This window comes from Aethalodelphis obliquidens, unplaced genomic scaffold, assembly GCF_003676395.1.
Source record: "Aethalodelphis obliquidens isolate GAN/ISIS:26980383/991018 unplaced genomic scaffold, ASM367639v1 scaffold38, whole genome shotgun sequence".
NCBI classification, from domain to species: domain Eukaryota; kingdom Metazoa; phylum Chordata; class Mammalia; order Artiodactyla; family Delphinidae; genus Aethalodelphis; species Aethalodelphis obliquidens.
In genome coordinates this window covers 10,068,603-10,086,676 of record NW_020837982.1, presented here as the reverse complement: position 1 = coordinate 10,086,676, position 18,074 = coordinate 10,068,603, and the positions used below count along the sequence as shown (strand labels likewise).

Here is an 18,074-nt window from a genome sequence, read left to right as displayed (position 1 = left end):
ACAACCAAGGCTAAGGTGCCGCCTCCAGGTCGAAGCTAATCCCTCCACCTGTGCTCAGATCGCTCCCCCTCCCACCTCCTCTGAGACCTTGATTCATCAAACCGCCCCCATCTCTTCAAACTCTGCCTCTCTCTACTTGTTCTTCCTCCATGGTAAATAGACCCGTGCAAGTCTCTTCCGTTAAAGGAAGAAAGGGAGAGAGGAAGGAAGGCAGGGAGGGAAGGAGGGAAAAAGGGAGGGATAAAGGCAGGAAACCAAAGAAAACACACTCCTCCACACTCAGGGCTCTTTCACAGTCCAGTCTATCTCCTCTCTCGCTTTTCATGTTTATTTAATTTTTATTTTCAAAGTTGTATATCCACATAGTTGAAGGAGTCAGATACAAGGGCTATTACAAGAAAAAGTAAACTCCTTCCCCCTGCAATTTCCTTCCCCTCAGAGGCAATTACTTTCACCTCCGTTCGATGTTTCTTTTGGCATTTACCTCCATCTCTAAACAACATTCTTGTTTTGCTACTTCTTGATTTTTGTTTTAAGCATTGTCTATGGGCTTCCTGCCATGTAAGGTGAAGCCTGAGCGCCCTTTCGCCCCCCTGCCCCGACATGGGAAGCTCTCCCAAGGGAATTCTATCAATCCGGGTCACATCAACATCCAGGATTTACTGCAGATATTATACACAGCTGCGTCACGTGGTCTATTATGATTACCTTTCTCTTCTTGCACAACTGTTTTCCCTGAATAGCTATCATTTTTAAAATTTGCTTATTCTCTGATTTATCACTAATTCTGCTCTATACTCTCCTCCAAAAATCTGGGTATCCTCTCAATTCATTCAAAACAAAACAGATGTTATCTCTTCCATCTCCTTGAAAAATCTCTCTCCAGGAGCCTCCTGACTAGGGTCTAATTCTAGTCACCTCCTGAGAAGGGTACTTGGAAGAGAAACTTGAGACCTTGTACATATCAAAATGTCCTTATTCTATCTTCGTTATTGGTAGTTGGGCTGTTGTGAGAGTCTAGATATCCCCTAAAACCTATTCTGCCACGGTGCTAGAATAATAGCTAGCCACCTAGGTAAGGACTGGATTTCCCAGAACCCCGGAGCTGGTAAGACCACATGACTGGGTTTTCTTCAAAGGAATGTGAGTAGAAATTATATGTGCCACTCCCTAGCCAGACCTCCGAGACAGGTGTGCCTCCTCCATATTTACTCTTCTGCCTTCCTGCCAGCTGCAACCCACGGAGGGCAGCAACCCAGTTTTGACATTGCACACAGCAATGTCCCAGAGCAAAGCAGCGTTTCTCAAAGTTTACTGTGCATACAGACCACCTGGAAGGGAAAAGCAGTGTTTCTCAAAGTATACTGTGTATACAGATCCCCTGGGATCTTCAAACACAGATACTGACGCAGTGGGTCTGTGGTGGGGCCTGAGATCCTGCATTTCTGAAAAGCATCTAGGTAATGCCAATGCTGTGGCCTGAAGACCACACTTTTGAGCATAAGAGCCTAAAGGATGGCAGAGCTGCACTGCTTGCTAGCCTTGGTCTCGGTCTGATTTGCGGAGCACACTGAACCACCCACACCAACCTGTTTTCTGAGAAAAAGTTAAGTTCTATCTGGTTGAGCCACTGCATTTTTAGCCTTCACCCTACTACAGCTGGAGTACAGAACTCCACATTGGAAATCACTTTCCCCAAAAACGTTGAAGGCGCTGCTCCACTGGTGTGGAGTGTTAGTATTCAGAGGATCAAGGCCATTCTGATTGCTTGTCTATTTTCTCTCTGGAAGCTTCTGCAAGACCCTTTTCTGTGAGACTAGTGTTCTGATATTTCACGAGGTGCCTTGACGCTGGGCACTTAATGGGTCCTTTTCATCTAGAAACACAAGTCCTTTCTTCCCTTTGTTCTCAAAGAATTTAAGCCCCCTGGACTGATTCTCTAATTTTCTCACATCATCTTTCCTATATGCCATCTTCTTTCTTTTGCTTTACTTGCTGGGAGAGTGCTTCAATTTCTCTTTCAACCCTTTTGCTCAATTTTTCATTCTTTCCCTCATGGTTTTATTTTTCAAGTGTGTTTTCTTGGATTCAATCCTTTATTATAGTATCTCTGACCTAAGCGCATCAATATTTTTTTTTCCTTAAGTTTTACTCTATGTCATCGAAGGTGGGGTTTTTTTGGTTTGTTTGGGGTTTTTTTTCTGTTTATTTTGGTCTCTGCCTTCCATGTTAGAAAGTTTCTGCAAACATCTAGAAATCTTTTGTCTGCTCATTTTAAGGGTGACATGCTAAGAAGTTGACTAGAAGATCTGTGGACACAGTTGGGACTTATCAACTGTGGGTTTCACTATGGGGTGATCCAGCTAACTGCTTTGCTGGAGAACCCCTGATGTTAATACTCTTAGATCTTTCCTCTGAATAGTCAAATTCCCCAGATGAGAGTCTTCCAGTCTCTGACCTGGAAGGTAAAAGCCTGGTTGCCAAGAGTTCTAGAAACCACCATTCAGTAAATAAACTTTCACTCAATCTGTTTTAAATACAGTCATGCCCAGGTGCCCTCCATGCCAAAGACTCTCTGGTTTCCATCTCCAACCAAGAAACCTCCAGCAATCTGATGAGTTGGGGGTGAGTAGCTGCCAGGAGATATGAGGATATAAAGGAGGAGATAGGGGGGTCAAACTACTTCAAATAATCCTCCTAATTTTAGTACTACCTACAGCCCAGCTGTACTGTGATGCCACTGATTTAAGGGTAAATCAACTTGCTTCTAAGCCAATCAACTATATTTCAATAAAAAATTAAATTAAATTTTAAAAGAGTTGCTTCTAAGGTTTCTTCACTGCTGGCTTAATTACTTCACTGCTAAATCAGTTACCACACACCCTTCTGTCTTGCAGTTTCTATCTAAAGTTTTGCTATTAACTCCTCTCTCTCCTTGACTCCTTTCTAAAATCCCCTTATTGCTATCTTCCTAGGATTTAGTAAAGGAGTGAAGTTAAACGCTAGATCTCTCAAGTTTAACTGAAAGTCTCCACTCGTTTGCTAACTCTGTGCAAACTGGCTTCATTCTCAATCTTCCATAAACTGTCAATATTGATCTTTCCTAAAAGGTACAGCTGGTCAGAATACACTTCTTGAAAATCCTTCAAAGGCTCCCAAATGCTTTCAAAATAAAGTCCAAATTCCTTAGCTTGCAAGCCATTTCCTGATCTGGTTCCCCACTCCAGTCTCCCCAGTCACACCTATCCACCACCACACTGCGTTCACTCCAGTCAAACTGAACCCCTTGCTGGACTTGCAATGTGTAAGCCCCCTCACACCACCATGCGCTTGCCTGTGCCTTCCCCTTTTCCACTCCAAGCTCTCATCCACCTGGTTAAGCCTTCAGATTCAGTTCAAGCAGGATTTCCTCCCAGAATCCTTTCTCTGTGTTCCCAGAGACACACCCTGGGCGTAGCCCTAACGAAACATTTATCCCACTATCACGTGAGAGCCCACCTCACCTTTGTATCCCCAGAGCCAACCACATTAACAGGCGATCAGAGAGAGAAAAGGCTGATAGGATCCAGCTTCTCAGAATATACTGACAGTCCGTGTTTCAGGGCTCCCATTCAGGGGGAATCGCTAGGGCGAATAAGGTCACACTCACCAAGTCCGGCTTTCCCCAGGCTCCGATAGGTGGCGGAGTGGGATAGGCAAACACAGGGTCCATGGCTGTCCAGTCTGTAATACCCCATCGCTCCCACCATCATCACCTAGCACCCAGCAGACGCTCACTAAATTCTTGTAGAAGAAATTAAACACAGACCACAAGACAGTGTCGTAAAGGTGGACAGGTTTGAAGGGCGTGAATATTTCGATATTGCCTCTTACCACAGGTGGTCACGCGGTGGTGGCGCAGACCTGGGCATGCGCAGGAGACCCTGGGAGTTGTAGTTCACCAGGTGAACCGAGAAGGCGAGACGGTGCTGAGCATCCCGGGAACTGTAGTGTTAGCTAAGGGGCGCGCTCTGCGCGAGCGCAAACCGACAGCCATTTCCGGGCACTTTTCCGCAGCATTTCGCAAAAGGAGAGAATCCCGGAGTAACGATGGCTACCTACAGCTTGGCGAACGAGCGATTACGCGCCCTGGAAGACATCGAACGGGAAATTGGAGCCATTCTTCAGAATGCAGGTTCGGGATACGACGACCAGAGGAGGAGCGGCAGCGAGAGCGTGAGCTAGACCGACCGTGCGCACATGCGCCGACCGGTGACTGGGAGTGGGGTTGGGAGGGATCCTAAGTGGGTGCAGGGGTGGGTGGGGCTGGCTCTGGGGCGCGGCTATACTGGCAGTCTCCGGAGAGCCCCGCCCACTCTCCACCCCGGCAGGTACAGTGATCTTGGAACTTTCCAAGGAAAAAACCAATGAGCGGCTCCTAGACCGACAGGCAGCCGCTTTCACCGCGTCGGTGCAGCACGTGGAGGCGGAGCTGTCGGCTCAGATCCGCTATCTCACTCAGGTGTGTGTGTGTGTGTGTGTGTGTGTGTGTTGGAACGTCCTACGCGTGTGTGTGTGTGTGTGTGTGTGTGTCTTGGACCGTGCAACACGCCCAGCTCACTGCCTTAGCCTTAGCCTTCAGGAGTCCCGGGCAGAGCTTTGGTCTCGGGAGCTAAGCAAGACCAGCCCTACCCAGCAGGCCAGTTGACCCTGGCAGGACCCCTCCCTTCCAGGGTAGGTTTCCTTTGTCACTGAGTTGCATCACATGAACCACTGGATGGTGAAGTCCTGGGAGAGGGTGTGTAAACAATACGAAAGCCACAGGATATGCTCTTAGAAACTTGACCAGACCTCAAGGGTATGGAGCCCCAGATGGCTACCTCCTGAGAAAAGGAACAGGATTGGAAGGGTTCTGAGGTCATTATAACAGCAACTACCATTTACTAAACTTTTACAGTGTGCCACTCTGCATTATCTAATCCTATAACAACTCCAGAAAGTAGTTAGTTACTGTCATCCCCATTTTACAGATGAGGTTAACAGAAATTCAGTGATATGCCCTAGGTAATCCAGCTAACCAAGTGGCATAGCAAATTCAGACTCAGGGAAGAAATGAGACAAGAGACCTGATGCCTGGTTGGGGAGATGGGAAAGGGGAAGGGTGCTTCTTTGATCAATCTAAATGTCCTGTAGGTGGCCACAGGGCAGCCCCATGAGGGCTCCAGCTACTCTTCGAGGAAGGACTGTCAGATGGCCCTGAAGCGAGTGGACTATGCTCGTCTCAAGCTCAGTGAGGTGGCTCGAACCTGTGAGCAGATGCTGGAAAACTAGGCCAAGCGGGTGAAAAGCTTGGAAGGAGAGCTCCACCTGCACCCCAGGACAGAACCTGGAGAGCATGGGCTGCCCCGTACATGTGCTGCTGGTCAGAAGCCATGAGGACGAAGGCACAAAAGGTGGGAATGGAGAACCTTAAAGACCAAGCCCATGCCTGGCTGTGCCCTGGCTCCTCTTGCCATGCACTTCACCGAGCGCTGACAAACTCAGGACAGGAGACAGAGACTCAAGACACCCAATCCACTTCCTCAGGTCCCTGCCCCAGGTAGACTTGGACCAATGAGGACACATTTTTGTTCACTGGAAAAGATAAAATGAGAACTAAGGGTTTTGATAATAAAAACAGTAACACTAAAAACAAGGAGCTCAGACTCTCATTGGGGCATATATGGGTGATGTAAGGGGTTGAGGAAGTAAAACCAGGCTGTATGGCAGCTGGTGCGGAGGGAGGGTGGGAAAGTAGAAGAGGGCTGAAGTTGGGGAGGAACACTGCTGTGGTGTGAAGAGACAAGGACAAGGACAAGACACAAGGGACTTGGGACAAGGAGGTTGGCAGGGATTGGGGGATGCGCTGAGGGGGAAGGTGTCAGGTGGCCATCAGCAGAGAAGCTGAAGCCAGGAATCATGGTAAGGGGGCAAGGGCATGAGACCAATGTCTGCAGAAAGAAGAGTCAATAATTATAAAAATAAGTTTTAGTAGTTAAAAAATCCACATACAGAATTTGTACAAGATATCTAGTATAAGAGGTGATTTTAAATTACAGCATAGAAAAAAAACCGGAGGGAACATCTAAGAGAGGGCAGTGACTGGTCAGTTGTGTATTAAACATCGACAAATATGTGGAGAGTGCCTACCACGTGCCAGGGATTGCTCTAGTATATTAACTGCATTTGATACTGAATAAATCGTAATCTGCCCTCACAAGCTTCCATTCTTTAAGCATTGGCGTCTGCTGCCACAGGCACATAATGAAGGTGCAAATCTGGAAAAGATAAAGAAATTGAGAGATGAGCTCTGAGATCAAGGGAAGTTGGGCGGGGGGAGTGGGGGGCAAGGGGTGATAGCTTGAACTGGGGAATCAGATTCTAAAACGTTGACTATAGATCAGGTACACAGTAGGTGCTCAATAAAGATGTGTGAACTGAACGAATAGCTCCCACCTTCCTCCATCGCTTCATCTCCCACTCGTCTGCTCTAGCTGCCATCTTGATGTTGCTCAAGCACTGTCTGGCTTTGAAGGCCATGCACTGGTCCCTGGGCCTCCCCATTCTGTAGTCTGGCTGACTCTTCCCTCATTGCCTGTTGTCCTTGGTGCAGGCAGCCTCCACATTTGCCAGCCTGAGAGCTACTGTGGGCAGGATCCCTACCAAGGAGCCTCTGGATCCCTGGAGGAGGGGTTCAGAGGCCCAGTTTACCTGGAGGACACTGCAGTGACTGCTTCCTCCTCTTCTTGCACAGCATGTAGAGCAGGGCTCCAGTGAGGAGGAAAACGATGCCCAAGAGGGACAGCACTGGCACCATGGCTGATGTCCCAGCTGCAAGACCCACATTCTCTCCCAGCTGCCTCTGGTTCCCCCTGGCCCCAGGCCTTGCCCCCAGATGGTGGCCCAAAGTGTAAGTGGTAGTCTCATGGGTGTGGATGAGCTTTTGGTCCAACAAAGTTGCTCCTTCTGGAGGGATGGGCTGCTGGGTAGGCTGCAGGGTGGATGGCAGGTACTTCTGTGAGGGGGTGCCCGTGGCTGAAGGTGTCTTTTCTGTGGGCTCAGGAACCTGGGTGCTGCGGGGAGGTACATGTCCTTGGCGGGCCACACTCCTGGCGTGAGCACGTCCACATTCTGAAGAAGCAAGAAGTGAGGAATCAGGACTATGAGGGGATAAGCTGAAGAACTAGATAGAGGGAAGGGTAGTGGGTCAAGGAGAACATCAAGGGAACAGCTAAATGCCAGGAAAGAAAGGCAGGGGCAGAGGGGAAACATGGGGAGATGGAAGTGAGCAAACCACAACATGGAACCACTGGGGCGAGCATGCATTCTGAACTGGGAAGTCAGGAGACCTGGGTTGGAACCCAGGCTCTGCTACAAAGTAGCTGTGACCTTGCCCCTTGTCTCTTAACCTCTCTGGGATTCATTTCTTTCAGCTGTGAAGCAAGGATAATTTTAGTACTAAAGGCCAGAGTAGCCAGGAAGAGTAAATGAATAAGGTAGGTCTACGTAGCCAAAGGGCAGTATGGGTACCACCAATGCTACAGAAGACAACTTTAGCTGGGACCTGGAAGAACACTTTGTGTCTTAATGGTTGTGTATTTATTTTAGGAGAGAAATACAACCAGCATATCAAATTTGTGACTTCACAGATGTTCCTGCTTAGGACTAGTGTTGCCATTAAGTTTTTCAGAAGTGGCTGTGTACATTTAAGATTTATTCGTTTCATTGTTTGTAAATTTTACCTCAAAAGAAAAAAAAAGGTACAATAAAATATAAAACCCTCCTTAATAATATACATGATGAAATGTCTGGGGATAAAGTATAGTCAACCCTGCAACTTACTTGGAAGTGCACCAAAAAATATTAGGCAGGTTGATGAGGAGTAGAGGGATGGATAGACAGATGGGCGTGCAATAAGGCAAATATAGTTAAAATGCTGTAGACTCGATATTGTAAAATATAAAATATATATGCTTTATTATGTACACACATAAAATATAAAAATCAAATATTATAGAATCTAGGTGGTGGGATGTTCACTGTACAAATCTTTCAACTTTTATATATGTCTTTAAATTTCCATAATAAATTACTGGAAAATAAAAATAGTGCCTTGATTTCAAGGAAAACATTAAGTAAATGCACAGGTGATAGGATGAATTGGCAAAAATCCTGGAAGTGACGGTGAGTGATTTCTGGTAAACAGGGACTTAAGTGAAAGTACACAGAATAGGAATGTGAGGTGTCAAAGGGGAAAGGGCTGAGGCAAAGAAAAGTGTGAGGTGGAGGTGGCCGAGCCCTGGAGACAGAGCCTGGGGAGGAGGGGGAACGCGCTCACCTTCACGATCAAAGCAGCGCATCAGTTCCTGGACCCACCGGTCACTGCTGCCTCCACACACACTTCCCAGGGGTAGCTGGAACCTGTAAGGAAGGATGTGGTCTCAGCTGTGTCTCCAATCTCCGCCCCCCTTCTCTCCCCCCACTTTCCCAGCTCTTTCCTCGTTCCAAAGAAGTGAGGTCACTGCCAAGATTCAGCAGTTTCTGCTGGGACTGGGAAATTCCAGGCGGAACAGGGAAACTAAGGTGTGGAGAATTAGGGCACACATAACCTAATGTTATGGGGACTATAGAAGGGACTAGGGGTCCTCCCAGAAGGAGTTCAAGTTTGACCAGAGAGGGTCCTGGAGGCACCCGGAGGCTCTGCGCTCCCAGGGGTGGGTGAGATTACCTGACGTAGGAAGAGCAACGTTGATAGACTTTCAGGTATTTTCGGAGATGTCCCACGTATTGATCGTTAGGAGGGGAGTGGGAAGAAATTCTTCTATCACAGGGACAACTGCCAGCGACGCTACCTTCATTGCCATCGCCTGAGCGGGACCGAGGTGGTCAGCACAGTTTCCCAGGTTCAGGGGCTCACGCAGCGGTAAACTTAGCCTCCAACCCACAGCCCCACTGCAGCCTCTCCCCTAGACCCGGGGATCTGAGCCCCTCGCACCCCCAGGGCTCAACTCACACATCACACTCCCCAAACACGTCCATAATCACACCTGGGCCCTGGTGTTCCCCAGCCCGTCCCCAACCCCAGGCCCTCCCCCTGCCCCGGCTGCCTTGGGGACCCTGGCTCCCCACTTATTCAACTCAACCCCGCGGCCCCCGTGCCCCCCATCCCCTTCCCCGAATTCGGGGATCTGGGAACCAGCCGGGCCCCTGACGAACCTGGAGGAGTGTGGCACAATAGAAAGAGTAGGAGCAAGAGGATCCGGAGTTCCCAGCTCAGCATCATCTCGGGCCCGCCTCGCCCTGTCTGACTCCCAGACGTGCTCCAGCCGGTTTCTCAATGGCTTTCGCTTCCTTCTCCCGCTACGCCTGAGATTCTGCGGGAGACGGCGGCCGTCGGCACCAAGGCCGGGCCGAGGCGAGGCGCGAGGTGGCGGCGCCTCCCTGTGGGCGCCCTCACCGTCTCGAACCAGTAAGTGCGGTCAGTACCGTTGTAGCCGCGTGATCGTCAGCCTGGGGCGGCGGGGAAACTCCGGGAGGCGGAGCGCCTCTGCCCGCGCTCCCGCACCCAGCCCAGTGCCCCGTCGAGGAGGCAGCCAGGAATGTTTGAAGAAGGCGAAAGAAAGCGGAAGAAAGTCCAGGCTGCAGGGCCAGGCGTGGCGGGCGGGCACTGCCCACTAGGCTGATCCGGTTCGGCCCGGGGATGTCAGCCCCGCCCGCCCTCCGCAGGTCAGTCGGCTGGACCTCCTCCTTCGAGAGGCTTTCACTTTTCGGGCTCGGGTCCGGCGCACTGGGATCCAGTCACAGATCCAGTCACATGGCTGGAGTGACCGCGGCAGACGAGTCCGCGCGCCCAGCAGCACACTGACTGCCCTGAGCGCCTCTGCGCCGCGCAAGACACAGGGGGCGTGGCAACCCGAGGAGCCGGCGGAGGGCTCGGGCAGCCTGACGTCACGCCCCACCCCGAGGTATTTACCTTCGAAAAGTGGTGGCGGCTGCAGGTACCGGAGTAGCGGACCGGACGGGAGGGGCTAGGTGTACCGGGGCTCACCGCCAAACCTATCCAAGCCCAAGATGCCCTAGCTCCTGTCCCCCTCCTCCCACACCCCACAGACGGATCCAAAACTCTTCCCTCCTCACCAAACCCTTGCCCATAGGATTAGCCCTCTCCCACTTCTCTCCTCAACTTAAACCCTACCTTTGAGGGTTTGAGCCTCAAATTTTGAGCCCCAAATACCATCTCCCTCCCGACTACTCATCCTTAACCCTATCACCCACTTTCAAGTCTGGACCCCATTCTCACCCTGAATTCCCATCCTCCGCCCTGAAAACTCCTTCCTCACTCCTAACACTCATCCATAGATTCCACCCTAAGTGACCCTCAAACCCACAATCTCCCCCATTTTATGACCCAGCCCCAAACTCTCCCGAGTACCTCTCTCTCACCATACATCCCTCCCTCTGCTCAGTCTGGGCCCAGGCCTTGTTTCCCTGAAGACATGGAGTTTGTGTCTGGATACCGGGATGAGTTCCTTGATTTCGTTGCCCTCCTCTTTGGCTGGTTCCGCAAGTTCGTGGCGGAGCGCGGGGCCGTGAGAACCAGCCCGGAGGGTTGCTGGTGGCAGCTGGAGGCTCAGATCAGAAGGCTGCCCCAGGACCGCGCCCTTTGGGTGCTCCACGTCTTGCCCAACCGTAGTGTGGGCATCAGCCTGGGGCAAGGGGCAGAGCCAGGCCCTGCACCAGGCCTGGGGGCTGCCCGGCTCCTGGGAGACGAGCCCCCACTCCACCTGCGGGACCTAAGCCCCTATGTCAGCTTTGTCAGCCTGGAGGAAGGGGGAGAGGAGGAGGGCGCAGGCACCGAGAAAGTAGAAACAGAGGCGGATGGGAAGCCAGCCCCTACCAGCAGGGAGTCCCCACGGGAAGCAAACCCCCCAGGGGAGGCAGACGGGGCCCAGCAGGAGGCAGGAGGTGGCGAGGTCAGCTGCCAAGAGGACAGAGCGGAGGACAAACCAGGGCCTGAGAGAAGAAAGGGACAGAGAAGTGGTAAGAACCCAGGGCTGGCCCTGCCCTGCCCCCGCCCAGGCATACTCCCCTTCAAAGCCCTCCTCTGCCCCTCAGAATCCAGTTAGGAGTCACAAATGGGTGGCCCTCAGGCCAATCTGGCCTAAAAAGGTGTCTTCATTGATCCACAATGTTCTTTGTTTTTTTAAATTTGAGCCAACATTTAAACATTAAAAGAAAAAACTTCCAGAAGTCTGGAGTTACCCCTTCTCAAGAAAAATGTAAAGTTCCCACAGCAGGCCCACATTTCCACCCCGCAGCAAATGCTGGTTCTGTGTAGCCGCAGTCCCCTTCCGATGAGGCGTGCCCTCTCTCCCTAGTCCCCTTCGCTCAGTCTCCTAGTCCCCGTGGGCATTTGATTTGGTATCCCTGACCCTGACAGTCTTTGCCCCCGACTCTTCCCTTTTTCCCCAGAGGCGGCCCCCCTGCACCTTTCCTGCCTCCTACTGGTGACGGATGAACACGGCACCATCTTGGGCATTGACCTGCTGACGGATGGAGGGCAGGGGAGTGCAGGCAGGGGCTCAGGGACACAGAACCTGGCTCCTCGGGCCTATGCTCTCCTCTGCCACAGCATGGCCTGTCCCATGGGCTCTGGAGACCCCCGAAAGCCCCGAAAGCTTACTGTGGGAGACGCCCAGCTGCATCGGTACAGAAACCTGGTAGAGGGTGGGGAAGCCTGGGGCCCTGGGCTCCTGAGCCCCCCAGCCTGATGCCGTCTCCACCCCCATTCAGGGAGCTGGAGAATCTGGTCCCAAGGCTGAAAGTGAAGCTAACCAAGACCCCGATGCGGACATGGGGTCCCCGGCCCGGCTTTACCTTTGCCTCCCTTCGGGCTCGAAACTGCCATGTTTGTCACAGGCATAGCTTTGAAGTGAAGCTAACCCCCTGGTGAGCAGCCTGCAGAGATGGAGGGAGCGGAAGGAAGACCCCAACAGTCAGGCAAACAGAGAGGAAGCAGGCTGGGGTGGGGGGCCCTGCAGACAGACAGAATGAGGGACAGGGAAACAAGAAGATGACACACACACAAAAAAGCTGTTATAGGCACAGAGAGTACAAACAGACTGAGTGCGTACGGGCAGTCGCAGGACAGATGGACAGCAGACAGGGGACCTACAGACACTAACACTGAGTGCCCACCCCTCCCCGTGACCCCAGCCCCCAGTGTGGCGCTGTCTTGTACTGCGGAGAGGCTTGTCTCCAGGCTGACTGGAAGCGATGCCCAGATGATGTGAGCCATCGATTTTGGTGCCCAAGGCTTGCAGCCTTCATGGAGCGGGCCGGAGAACTGGCAACTCTGCCTTTTACCTACACCGCAGGTACCCTAAGAAGGTCAGGATGGGTGGGGGAAAGTGGGAGCCGGTCTTTGGAACTGGGGCCCCAGGTGCCTGGGAACAGGGTCCTGGGCTTGAAGGCTAAGTGCCTGGGGCTGGAATCTAGATCCCTGGAATAACAGCTGGGTGCTGGGTATTTGGGGCTGGGGGCTAGACCCCTGGGGCTGGACACAGCACCTCTGGAGCTGAGAACTGAGCGCCCTGGTCCCTGAGAGAACTTATGGGATTCGGGAGTAGGGATTCAAATACTTGCTTCTCAGCTTCACCACTAACTGGTGACCTGAAACAAATCGCTTTACTTCTTAGAGCTATTTCCTCAACTGTGAAATGGGCAGACTAACAAATGTTAAAACGCATGGAACTGTTATATGGGTTCTGTGGGCTATGCTGTAGACACTCAGAAATGTTAATAGTTCTCTGCCTGACTAGAACCAGACTCAGACTCAGGGTCCTGGGGAGAGACTGAGGAGAGCCAAAGTCTGGAATCCTGGCCACCAGGCCCTCAACCCCTCCCCTCATCCTTCTCCAGAGGTGACCAGTGAAACCTTTAACAAGGAGGCCTTCCTGGCCTCACGAGGCCTCACTCGTGGCTACTGGACCCAGCTCAGCATGCTGATTCCAGGCCCTGGCACCCTCGGGCACCCAAGGGGCAGCACACCATCCCTCAGCGTTCTTCTCAATGGTGCGTGGGGCCTCTCTCCAGGCATAAGTCCCTCAGACTAGAGGGAAGGACGGGAGAGCAAAAAGTTGTCCGGGTCCTAGATAACCCCTCCACATACACACCAAACCTCACCACCACCACCAGGGCATTTCATGCCTCTCCTCAACCCTCAGAAAAGTCACCCCTGCCCAGCCCATCCAGAAGCCCCATCCCTAGGCAGCTCCCCATTCCTCCTGCTGCAGCTCCAGGCCCTCTCAGGGAACACAGCTCCTTTGGAAGAAGGAAGAGGCCAGGTGGGGACCTCCCTGACACCAGGCTCCTCTTCTTTCATCCTCTCAGGAGATCCCTACCAGCTTCTTCAGGGGGATGGGCCTGCTCTGATGCCTCCTGTGCCCCCAGATCCACCCAGGGGCCTCTTTGGTGAGCTGGAGGGGCCCTGAGGGAGCTAGGGGTAGGGACGGGGACTGGAGGGCCAGCAGACTCGGTGGCTGAGAAAAGGGGCTATTGGACAGGAGAGGTGAGGGTCCAGGCCTGGGGCAAGGTCCCCAGTAACCCACTCTCCCCAGGCTCGTGGCAGGATTACTACACATGGCGGGGCCTCAGCTTGGACTCCCCCATGGCTGTGCTTCTCACCTACCCGCTGACTATGTACTACGTCATCACCCATCTGGTGCCCCAGTCCTGTAAGGAGGGCGGAGGCAGGGGGAGGAGTGCGTGGAGCAGGAGGGCCGGGGGGCGGGGGTAGGGGACAGGAGGGAGGGGAGGAGGAGACCGTATTCTTAAATGACTAGCTTATCACCCAGTCCCTGAGCTCAACATCCAGAACAAACAGTCACTGAAAATCCACGTGATGGAGGCTGGGAAGGAGTTTGACCTCATCATGGTGTTTTGGGTAAGTCCCTCCAGGCCTGAGGGTTGAGCATTTGGGTGTGGAGGTGGATGCAGGGTGGGACCCAGATCTGTCCTCTTTGCCCTTCAGGAGCTCTTGGTCTTGCTCCCCCACGTGGCCCTGGAGCTGCAGTTTGTGGGTGACAGCCTGCCCCCTGAGAGTGACCAGCAGAATTTTACCTTGCAGAGGGTGAGGGCTGAGGGGGGTGCCCTGCTCTTTAGCCGTAACCCTCCTGCTGTCCTCCCAGCTGGGCTCTGCCCTTCCGATCCCTGCCTCCTCTCCCCTGTCTTACCTGATGCATCTCCCAGTACCAAAACTTCCACCGGCTTCTCCACCCCACTCCAAACTCCCCAGGATGACCTCGAAGTATCTGTCCGTCCTGGTTCCGGGGTATCAGCACGGCTAAGCTCTGGGACTAAGGAGAAGGGGGGCCGCAGGGACCTTCAGATCAAGGTGTCTGCACGGCCCTACCACCTGCTCCAGGGGCCCAAGCCTGACTTGGTTATCGGTAAGCGCTTGGGGTAGGAGCATGGGGGAGGTGGGAGGAGGCCCTGGGAGCCAGCTTCTCCTTGCTCTCCTTTCCTCCGCAGGATTTAACTCTGGCTTTGGTCTAAAGGACACTTGGCTGAGCTCGCTGCCCCGGTTACAGGTGCGGGATGGGACAAAAGGGACCTTCTCTCACCTCCTGCCCGGTCCCTCCTCCTTTTCTGAAAGTCTCTTCTTCCCCATCATCTGCTCTACAGACCTGGGGTGCGCCAGCGGGTCCTCCTGCCCCCCTCTGTGCCTGCCTCGTGCCTCTCCCCATCCCGGTCCGCCTGGGTCCTCGGGAGGTACGTGGGGTTGGGAGCCTTTCTGAGAGTGTCTGAGGCCCCGCCCCCACCCCAGTCCCTCCGAGTGCCGGCCTTCTTCACCGAGAGCAGCGAGTACGGCTGTGTGATGGACGACCAGACCATGGCGGTGGCCACGGGAGGGGGCACCAGCCCTCCACAGCCCAACCCTTTCCGCTCCCCCTTTCGCCTCAGAGCGGCGGACAACTGTATGCCCTGGTAAGGCCTTCTTGCTCTCTGGCCACGCATCCTGAAAGGTCCACCGCTACCCTCGTCTCTGCGGTCCTGGGACCCTCCTGGCCCAGCCCTACACCCTGCTTTCGCCGCGCGCACTCTCACCACCCCCGCTGGAGGGTCTCGACAACGCCCACACACCCCTCTTTAGATCCAGCTCACAAAAATCTCTCCAACTCCTCGTTTCCCAGCCCCGCCCCCCCGGCCCCAACCCCTCAGCAAAAAAAAGCCAGGTTACGCTCGGGCTGGCAGAGCCCTAAGTTTAGCCCCACCCCCTGAAACTCGGAGCCCACAAACTCCGCCCCTTGGGGAAATCCCGGCCTCTTGGCACCGCCCCTGACGGCGCCACGCCCCCCTCAGGTACTGCAACGCCTTCATCTTCCACCTGGTCTACAAGCCTCCGCAAGGGAGCTGGGCCCGCCCGGCGCCAGGGCCCGCGCCTCCCGCCCCAACTCCTACCGCTCCTCCCGCCCCCGCCCGTAGGCGCCGAGGAGAAAAGAAACCTGGGCGGAGGGCCCGCCGGCGGAGGTGAGGGCGGAGAGGTAGAAGTCCACCCCCTCCCCTAACACGCCTCAGAAAGGAACACGAAACCGGCGAGGCCGAGGGGGGAGGCCAGTTGGCGGAACACGAAAGGTAATTAAACTTACTTGTTTGAAACCACTGAGTCAAACGCTCATAACTGGGTCCTTAAATGGAAAGAGGATTAAAGGATTTACGGATGACATTTTCTTCCATCTTTCTTCAGTTCCTCGAAAGCTGTCCCCTCTGGGATTCTGCCCTCCTGGGTAATCCCAAACTTCTTCTAATGTGTGTGTAGACAAGGCATTTTCCGGCCCCAGTAACAGGCAGGGACCGGATCCGAGTCAAGCAAGACCAAGAAACAGAAAGTGGCTTCTCTCTGGGGGGAGAGGGGACGGGGGCGGGGGCAGGGGAGGCATGCAACCTCCTAGGGGCACTCACAACCTTGGTTTAGAGTCAGTGAAAGACCCCAGCCACCCAACTGTCCAAGTTAGAAACTTCATGGCCATCCCTGACTCCACGTTCTCTCATCCTTCACGGCCCATAAAGAACCAGCTCCAGCTGAGTCAGGCTGCTGCTCACTCAACATCCAGCAGTTTATGTCCAGTCCCACTGCAAATGCCACCATATCTCGTGTTCCTTCCAAAACAGACATTCGAAACATTACTCCCTGCTTAAATCCCCTCAATGAACTTTCCTCTACTTTTAAAATCCCCGTGAGTGTGGGCCGGGCTTGATGACTCTTATCACAACGTATAGAAAGGGAAAAATAGTGGAGAAACCTGGCAGACACCACCTGCACCAAGTGACTAGTTTTACAAGAAATGAGAAGTCATGTTGACGTCATGCTCCCTGACATGATGCAATAAGGCCACATCCCCTCTGTAGTATTATTCCCCCAAATCCATAACTTTAGACTAATCATGAGAACACACCAGACAAAACCAATCTGTGGGACAGTCTACAAAACCCCTGACTGCTATTCTTCAAAAGCATCAAAGTCACGAAAAGCAAAGAAAGACCAAGAAACGGTGACAGATTGGAAGAGACTTAAGGAGACATGACAACTAAATACGATTCAGTATCCTGGTTTGGACCCTGGAACAGAAAAAAAAATTTAATGGAAAAACTGGAGAAATTCAAATAAAGTTTTCAGTTTAGCTAATGGTATTGTATCAATGCTAATTTCTTAGTTTTGATAAACACGCTGTGGTTATAGAAGAAGTAATAAGGAAGATGTGTGAGGAGTATTTGGGAACACTCTACTGTCTTTGCACCCCACCTATAAATCTAAAATTATTTCAAAAAAAAGTTTAAAATTTCAGACTCTTTAGTATGGCTTGTAAGTTGCTTCTCTTTCTGTCATCCTCTTTTATTATAACTATGTTATTATCAAAGTTTCCAAATATACACAAAAGCCCAGAAGATTCAGCATAATGAATCTCTATGTGCCCATCACCCAGCTTCAACAATTATCAACATTTTTCAAATTTTATTATTACTCCCTGTGATAATGTGATAATATAAGAAATATATATATTTGGTCTGCGTGCCCCATTTCTGGCACAAGAGCTTCTATAATCTGAGTGACAGAGGTGAGAGGAGCATCTTTTGTTATTCATAATAAGCCGCTTTCAACCATACCTGAGTTTAATAAGGTAACTCTAGGTGGGCCCTTATTTAACTTCAGGATGGAAGTTAGATACTAGAGGAACCAACCGCATGATTAGAGAGGGCTGAAACGTTCAGCCCCACCCCTTACTCTCCAAGGGAGAGGAGCGAGGCTGGAGATTAAGTTAATCACCAAGCAACCTGCATAAAAATCCCTAAACGATGGGCTTCAGAGAGCTTCTGGGTTAATGAACACACTGAGGTACTGAGGCTGGCACACCTGGAGAGAACATGGAAGCTCCAGGCTACCCCCTCTTCCCTCACCACACCTTGCCCTATACCTCTTTTCCGTTTTGCAGTTCCTTTACAACAAACCAGTAATAATTAGTAAACTGTTTTCCTGAGTTCTGTGAGCCATTTTAGCAAATTATTGAACCTGAGAAGGAGATCGCAGGAAGCCTCAGTTTATAGTCAGTCGGTCAGAGGGCCCAGGGCTTGCAATTAGCATCTGAAGTGGGGGCAGTCTTTTAGGACTGAGCCCTTAACCTGTGGCAGTCTGTGCTCACTCTGGGCCAGGCTTAATGACTCTTATCACAAAGTATAGAAAGGGAAAAATTCCGTGTCTGGAGTGATTGAATTGGGACTTCCCTGGTGGCACAGTGGTAAAGAATCTGCCTGCCAACACAGGGGACACAGGTTCAATCCCTGGTCTGGGAAGATCCCACATGCCGTCGAGCAACTAAGCCTGTGCACCACAACTACTGAGCCTGCGCTCTAGAGCCCACGTGCTGCAACAACTGAGCCCGTGTGCTGCAACTACTGAAGCCCACATGCCTAGAGCCCGTGGTACGTAAAAAGAGAAGCCACTGCAATGAGAAGCCCATGCACTGCAACGAAGAGTAGCCCCTGCTCACCACAACTAG

General features: G+C 52.3%; 4 protein-coding genes across 16 annotated transcripts in view; 2 read left to right on the top strand and 2 right to left on the bottom strand.

Annotated features, from left to right (window-relative positions):
- PELP1 (proline, glutamate and leucine rich protein 1) overlaps positions 1 to 3,981 on the bottom strand; it is a 45,673-nt gene extending 41,692 nt beyond the window's left edge. For 2 of the 3 annotated variants that reach the window (XM_027130169.1, XM_027130167.1), the window contains exon 1: positions 3,874 to 3,981. Coding sequence is in view for 1 of the 3 variants with exons in the window: in XM_027130165.1 (XP_026985966.1) it covers positions 3,650 to 3,712 (63 nt within the window). In the remaining 2 variants the exon portion in view is untranslated. The other variant, XM_027130165.1, reaches the window with a different exon arrangement.
- A 43-nt stretch (positions 3,982 to 4,024) lies between these two features.
- MED11 (mediator complex subunit 11) lies at positions 4,025 to 5,671 on the top strand. The gene is made up of 3 exons (XM_027130256.1): positions 4,025 to 4,174; positions 4,371 to 4,501; positions 5,173 to 5,671. Exons 1-3 carry the CDS (start codon positions 4,090 to 4,092, stop codon positions 5,308 to 5,310), a joined length of 354 nt encoding a protein of 117 aa, XP_026986057.1. The 5' UTR covers positions 4,025 to 4,089; the 3' UTR covers positions 5,311 to 5,671.
- A 320-nt stretch (positions 5,672 to 5,991) lies between these two features.
- CXCL16 (C-X-C motif chemokine ligand 16) lies at positions 5,992 to 10,100 on the bottom strand. 2 transcript variants are annotated; one of them, XM_027130241.1, is made up of 6 exons: positions 9,992 to 10,100; positions 9,235 to 9,392; positions 8,747 to 8,885; positions 8,357 to 8,439; positions 6,730 to 7,149; positions 5,992 to 6,296 (listed from the first exon to the last, which is right to left on the bottom strand). In XM_027130241.1, the coding sequence occupies exons 2-6, from the start codon at positions 9,299 to 9,301 to the stop codon at positions 6,250 to 6,252; spliced, it is 756 nt and encodes a 251-aa protein (XP_026986042.1). In that variant the 5' UTR covers positions 9,302 to 9,392; positions 9,992 to 10,100; the 3' UTR covers positions 5,992 to 6,249. The 2 variants fall into 2 exon arrangements, with proteins under 2 accessions (XP_026986042.1, XP_026986041.1); XM_027130240.1 differs by lacking the exon at positions 9,992 to 10,100 and having other exon boundaries at positions 9,235 to 9,954.
- A 289-nt stretch (positions 10,101 to 10,389) lies between these two features.
- Positions 10,390 to 17,828, top strand: ZMYND15 (zinc finger MYND-type containing 15). 10 transcript variants are annotated; one of them, XR_003437930.1, is made up of 13 exons: positions 10,390 to 11,058; positions 11,491 to 11,725; positions 11,812 to 11,967; positions 12,235 to 12,395; positions 12,940 to 13,092; positions 13,411 to 13,491; positions 13,638 to 13,754; positions 13,875 to 13,963; positions 14,051 to 14,468; positions 14,551 to 14,609; positions 14,846 to 15,006; positions 15,382 to 15,654; positions 16,457 to 17,828. XR_003437930.1 is itself a non-coding variant. In XM_027130188.1 (13 exons), the coding sequence occupies exons 1-13, from the start codon at positions 10,422 to 10,424 to the stop codon at positions 15,551 to 15,553; spliced, it is 2,274 nt and encodes a 757-aa protein (XP_026985989.1). In that variant the 5' UTR covers positions 10,390 to 10,421; the 3' UTR covers positions 15,554 to 15,678. The 10 variants fall into 10 exon arrangements, 9 of the variants coding, with proteins under 9 accessions (XP_026985989.1, XP_026985991.1, XP_026985987.1 ...); XM_027130188.1 differs by lacking the exon at positions 16,457 to 17,828 and having other exon boundaries at positions 14,051 to 14,149; positions 14,315 to 14,468; positions 15,382 to 15,678; XM_027130190.1 differs by lacking the exon at positions 16,457 to 17,828 and having other exon boundaries at positions 14,051 to 14,149; positions 14,315 to 14,468; positions 14,506 to 14,609; positions 15,382 to 15,678.
- Positions 17,829 to 18,074: the final 246 nt, after the last annotated feature.

Coding starts and splice junctions, on each gene's coding strand:
- ZMYND15 (XM_027130181.1), top strand. CDS start 10,422: ATGACCCAGCCCCAAACTCTCCCGAGTACCTCTCTCTCACCATACATC. Junction 11,059..11,490: donor AAGAAAGGGACAGAGAAGTG/GTAAGAACCCAG, acceptor CTTTTTCCCCAG/AGGCGGCCCCCCTGCACCTT. Junction 11,726..11,811: donor GGAGACGCCCAGCTGCATCG/GTACAGAAACCT, acceptor ACCCCCATTCAG/GGAGCTGGAGAATCTGGTCC.
- CXCL16 (XM_027130241.1), bottom strand. CDS start 9,301: ATGATGCTGAGCTGGGAACTCCGGATCCTCTTGCTCCTACTCTTTCTA. Junction 8,886..9,234: donor ATTGTGCCACACTCCTCCAG/GTTCGTCAGGGG, acceptor GGTCCCGCTCAG/GCGATGGCAATGAAGGTAGC. Junction 8,440..8,746: donor CGTTGCTCTTCCTACGTCAG/GTAATCTCACCC, acceptor CCTTCCTTACAG/GTTCCAGCTACCCCTGGGAA.
- MED11 (XM_027130256.1), top strand. CDS start 4,090: ATGGCTACCTACAGCTTGGCGAACGAGCGATTACGCGCCCTGGAAGAC. Junction 4,175..4,370: donor AGCCATTCTTCAGAATGCAG/GTTCGGGATACG, acceptor CCACCCCGGCAG/GTACAGTGATCTTGGAACTT. Junction 4,502..5,172: donor AGATCCGCTATCTCACTCAG/GTGTGTGTGTGT, acceptor AATGTCCTGTAG/GTGGCCACAGGGCAGCCCCA.